Source organism: Hippoglossus hippoglossus, chromosome 8 (assembly GCF_009819705.1).
Source record: "Hippoglossus hippoglossus isolate fHipHip1 chromosome 8, fHipHip1.pri, whole genome shotgun sequence".
Classification (NCBI taxonomy): domain Eukaryota; kingdom Metazoa; phylum Chordata; class Actinopteri; order Pleuronectiformes; family Pleuronectidae; genus Hippoglossus; species Hippoglossus hippoglossus.
Window position 1 is genome coordinate 21,954,988 of NC_047158.1, and position 5,385 is coordinate 21,960,372.

Here is a 5,385-nt window from a genome sequence, read left to right on the forward strand (position 1 = left end):
ACATGCACCGACAACGAAATAAAAACCCCACAAACCGAGAGTTTTCTGCTCACACTGTTTCTTTCACACAAAAAGCCTCTGTGCTCGACTGACACCAGATCTGCTCCTCTCACACTCAGGTAGCTACGATTCTTCTTCAGCACAATAACAGCAGCAGCTAAAATCATTGAGGGATTTATTGGAATCTAGTTTTCTTTTTAACTCAACGTAAATCTGTACGTTTTTTTTTTTAATCCTCCGTCCACTTTAGAATGGAAATTGAATTGTTACTGAAATTATGACTGAATGAACAAACTGCTGAGAGTTCACTCAACTTATCAAATGAAGTTTGGAAAGAAACTGAACTTCCCAGCATGCATTGCTTCAGAGTTAAAACCATTGCTATTTAATTTTGTGACGCACCTTTTAAGTTTTGAAAGGCGCCAAAGAAATAAAGTTTATTATTATTATTATTATTATAATTTATTACCAACTGTACTGAATCTAGTTTAAAACAGCATCAGGAGTTGCTGCTTTACATTTTTATCTCGCTGGAGGAACTGACTCCTTATGAAGTGAGGACGGAAAAGTCTGTATTGGTGTCGAAGTTAAACACCAACAGTAATTTGAAAACTTTAAAAGTTAAGTTTTTGATGTGTATTTATCTTAACTTGAATGTGTGATTTGAAACAGTTTAGAATTCTGTGTTTGTTTGACAAGATAGAGAAAGTTTTCATCTTCCATGGCCGAGTTTCTTTAAAGTAAATTTGTATTTTTAACTCAAGAAATACTAAAATAAACTAAGTTTCGTTAAGTAATATTAAAAAAATGTATAACTTTAATTTGAAAAACTGAATTCAATAATGTGCTACCAAGTGAAAACAAGTCACCACACACGTATTTTACAACCTTTGTCCGAGAATCCCTGTCTTCCAATAAGAGTGTCGTCAGGGCGACAGGATAAAATATTCTTCAGCTGATTAATATTTTACCGACTTGAACCTCTGTGAAAACGCTGAGCCGCCGTCAGATAAACTGAGTCCAGGGCCGCAGGTGTTACGTCCGTCTCTCACTCCCACAACACGGCGAAGGTGAGGAGAGGCCTGCGTGGTCATGTGACCCATCGTAAACAGCACGTACATGCATTCTCTGCAACCGATCGAGTCTGCGTGGAGCTGACTTTTCTGCTTCCAATTATATATCATTTTTTTTTATACGTCTTTTAACTACTATTACACTGGTGAGATTGTGATGATTATAAGTTAGATAAATGAAGAGAAAATGTATTTAAAACAAAAGTTTTACTGTATGTGCTCGTACACATGTATGACCTCTGTGACCCGTGCAGGATGCGTGTGCTGTGTGCTCTGGGTCTGTTTCTGACCCTGCTGCATGTGTCCTGCCCTCTGCTGCTGGGAGCCTTCAACATCAAGTCCTTCGGAGACAAGAAATCCTCCAACAGCACGATCATGAACATCATCAGCAAGGTCCTCACGCTCAGAAAGACAATATATTACAAAGGGTGCTGAGTAACTGAAAAGAGTTCAGCTGTTTGTCAAGTTCAAATAAATACAGGTGCAGTTTAGTGACTGTGTTGTTCAGAGGGATTTGGGATCACAAGTGCACTTCAGCAACTTTAGGATTCCACAAGCAGGAAGTTAAAGGACTCACTAGAGATTATTTACACAGGATGTAACTACACTGGAGAAACAGAGGCTATGTGGGTTCATAATATAACATATTATATGTATATAAATAAATATATATATACAGTATATATAACAGACACTCACGTACGTGATGTTTTGTGTTTACAGATTGTCCACCGCTATGACATCATCCTGATCCAGGAAGTCAGAGACAGTGATCTGTCAGCGACCAAAAGACTCATGGAGCACGTCAACAAGTTAGACGCACCTTATATATAAATATACTTATATAAATATATACATAACATGTATTACAGAACAAACGAGTAAGGCCACAATACAAACCAGACTGTAAATAAAGATGGAAGACATGCAAGCTCCTCTAAAGTGAAGCCCTCTGACACTGATGTCTGTTCACGTGTTCACGTTTCTGATCAGTTCGGTTTGATATTTGATGATAGAGAAACGGGCTGACATGTCATGATTGACAGCTGAGACTGACTCCTGATTGGTTGAGTGCACGTATGAACAGCACCTTCACCACAGCTCCGTCCCTGATCTCTGCTGTTCAGACTTACATTTCACTGATGAGCCTCCAGCTGCACAAACCAGGAACCTGCGACACAAAAGACAGGACACATACCTACACACACAACAACCACACAACACACACAAGCCTGCAAACATCAACACACAAACAGTAAAACACAACAAAATGCAGTGTTGGTATCCCAGATATTTCGTTGGGAGGATGCATCGCCCATCTTTATTTACATTCTATGGCTTAAACTTGTAAAGGCTAAAAAGACTCTATGATAAATGCTGCTTTTCATCTGTGTGTGTGTGTGTGTGTGTGTGTGTGTGTGTGTGTGTGTGTGTGTGTGTGTGTGTGTGTGTGTGTGTGTGTGTGTGTGTGTGTGTGTGTGTGTGTGTGTGTGTGTGTGTGTGTTTTCCCAGAGGGTCTCCTCAGTTCAGGTACAGCCACATCGTGAGCGAGCCTCTGGGTCGCAGCTCGTACACGGAGAGATATCTCTTCCTCTACAGGTACAAAACAGTAGAACTTTATTTTGTGTCACGATCCCACAACAGGGAGCAGACACACAGCAATGATGACATATTATATGATCAGCACTCAAGCTTCATTCAAAATATTCATGATACTATTAGTGTGTAGTACTATGTAGTATAATGGCAACTGTATACTGAATATTTTTGCCAATGCCTCTTAATGTGTTGTCTCTTCCATGTGGAGGTTTTTTTAAATGACTATAAAAGAGTAATTAGAAAAACAAATGTGATTAAATCGTGTGTGTTTTTTTCCAGAGAGGAAACTGTGTCCGTGGCTAAAAACTACACCTACGACGACGGCAGTGAGTCCAGTGGGACGGACGTGTTCAACAGAGAACCCTTTGTCGTCATGTTCTCCTCCATTTACACCGGTAATCTGTGGAGGAGCCCCCCCCCCCCATGACCTTACAAATCACTTACTGAGCTCTGAGCCCAGTATTTCTGTGAGACATGTAGAGTACAAGTACAAGTTAATAAAAACTGTCTTTATATAGCTGAGTAGAAGTTAGTCACTCTCTGTTGTGCGTGATTAAAACGACAATTTACTCATAATTTCTCTGAAGCCAAATCCATTCCTGCTTCCTGTCTTCCTCCCTCCCTTCATCCCTCCTTCCTGTCTCCTAGCTGTGAGGAACTTTGTTCTGATCCCTCAGCACACCTCTCCAGACTACGCAGTGAAGGAAGTGGATGCTCTCTATGATGTGGTGGCTGATGTTCGCTCTCGCTGGAATACCGAGGTGAATACCCCCCCCCCACCCCCCCAAAGCACACACAGAGAATTAATGAGTTAGTGGAAATGTGTGAAACCATTAACAACAGTTAATCTCACTCTCTCCCTGCAGGACATTGTTCTGCTGGGTGACTTCAACACAGGCTGCAGTTATGTGTCAGGCTCCGACTGGCAGCAGATCCGTCTCTTCACCGATAAGAGTTTCCACTGGTTGATCACCAGTGAGGCCGACACCACAGTGTCAACCACCAAGTGCCCATACGACAGGTACACACACACACACACACACACATCCACTCTTGATTGTGCCTCATATTGTGTCTCTGCAGGATTGTGGTCACGGCTGACATGCTGAGGGGAGTCGTGCACAGCAGTGCTGAAGTTTACAACTACATGAGGGACATGAATCTCAGCCACGATCTGGTAAAAACCTTCTGTCTCTAATCGGCCGTTATGATGCTCAGTGTGTAACTTAACTTCTCACTCAGGGTGGGGTCAGCGCATGGTGACACGTGGAGTTCATCTTTAAAGAGACACTTCACACTCCCATGTGCTTTGGAGCTGTAACTAAATCATATGGTCTATGTTCTTTGATGAAATACATCATTTGCTGGTTTTAACAGTGATACTGATTAAAGTAGATTTGAAGCAGATGAACTCAAATAAGAGGGAAAATACCAGTTTACTTGTATATAAAGTTGAGCTTTACAGCACATAAATAAACCATATGGTAGAAAAAGGGAAAACAGTTTCCTGTTGAACTGTGTGAAACTGGACCACAAGTAAACAGTGTTTCTCCCTCAGGCGTTGGCTGTCAGTGACCATTTCCCCGTGGAGGTGAAGCTGGTTGGTCTGGCTCGTGCTCGTTCTGCCTGAATCACGAGTACAACTGGTCCGTGGGTCTCCAGACAGAATCTACACTAGAGACCATGAAGCCGTGAATTACAAGACCAAAATAAACTAATCTGCTAAATGACGTCAGTGCACGGTTGCTTCTTGGAACAGACACAAAGTAAAAGAAAGATGCATGAAACTAAAAGGCGAGGCAATAAAAGAAACATCACTCAGGCCTGTTTTTAATCAATCAAGGAAGGTCTCATCACATCAACCCAGTTTTAGCGTCACTGTACTTTCTGCCCATTAAATCTACTTGTTAAAGTAAATCCTCCTGAGGACTCAGCTTTCCAAGATGACCCCCGGCTCAAATATTATTACGATATAATTACTTTTTTAGGAAGTCTTATCATTCTGTATTTTTATGAGCTTTCATTTTATGTGATAGAACTTCTATATTTTATAGATTTATAACAATACTTCAATTTATCGATGTGCAGGTTATGTATAATGCTGTTGATATATGTGCTGTCATATACGGGGGTTTCTGATGTATATTTTTGCTCCTTTTCTTTGGAAATCACTTTGTGCTTCAGCATGAGAAGTGCTATATAAATAAAATGTATTATTTTATTACAGAGACACAGCGGGAGGTGTCTGAAGTTTCAACCACAAAAAACACAACAAAAAACTGAATCTCTGAACAAAAAGATGGACATTTAATCACACCGTTCAAACCACTACCCAGATGAATTTATTCATAAGAAGCAGAAACAAAAACTCCATAAAGACAAATCTGTTAGAGATGATGAGGAAGGCTTCGTCCTCTGGGCTCTTCAACGGTTACTTTCATTAAAGTAAAGGCTCTGCACTTCAAAGAGGAAAAACCTGTCTGTCACCACAATGAACTCTTTGATAAACCCCTCCTACAAAGAGTGGCTGTCCAATCCCAGTGCTGCAAAGGTAAGAGGACTGACTCCTGGTTTCAAATTGGCCTCATCCTCTAAACGTCCAGAGCTTATGTCACTGCTGTGTTGCTCGTCCAGGTCTGATTCTCTCATCATCCAAACCTCGGTGCCAATTTCAAACTGTGCTGCGGGCGGCGGGGGGGGGGGGGGGGGTGTT

General features: G+C 41.2%; 1 protein-coding gene across 1 annotated transcript; it reads left to right on the forward strand.

The window, feature by feature from the left end:
* dnase1 (deoxyribonuclease I) lies at positions 1-4,402 on the forward strand. The gene is made up of 9 exons (XM_034593333.1): positions 1-119; positions 1,328-1,466; positions 1,797-1,885; positions 2,586-2,672; positions 2,952-3,067; positions 3,321-3,433; positions 3,539-3,693; positions 3,756-3,849; positions 4,231-4,402. The coding sequence occupies exons 2-9, from the start codon at positions 1,329-1,331 to the stop codon at positions 4,300-4,302; spliced, it is 864 nt and encodes a 287-aa protein (XP_034449224.1). The 5' UTR covers positions 1-119; position 1,328; the 3' UTR covers positions 4,303-4,402.
* Positions 4,403-5,385: the final 983 nt, after the last annotated feature.

Bases quoted from the DNA above. Each gene is read 5' to 3' on its own strand.
- dnase1 (XM_034593333.1), top strand. From the start codon at position 1,329: ATGCGTGTGCTGTGTGCTCTGGGTCTGTTTCTGACCCTGCTGCATGTG. The intron at 2,673-2,951 runs GTACAAAACAGT...GTTTTTTTCCAG, and splicing joins AGATATCTCTTCCTCTACAG to AGAGGAAACTGTGTCCGTGG. The intron at 3,068-3,320 runs GTAATCTGTGGA...CCTGTCTCCTAG, and splicing joins GTTCTCCTCCATTTACACCG to CTGTGAGGAACTTTGTTCTG.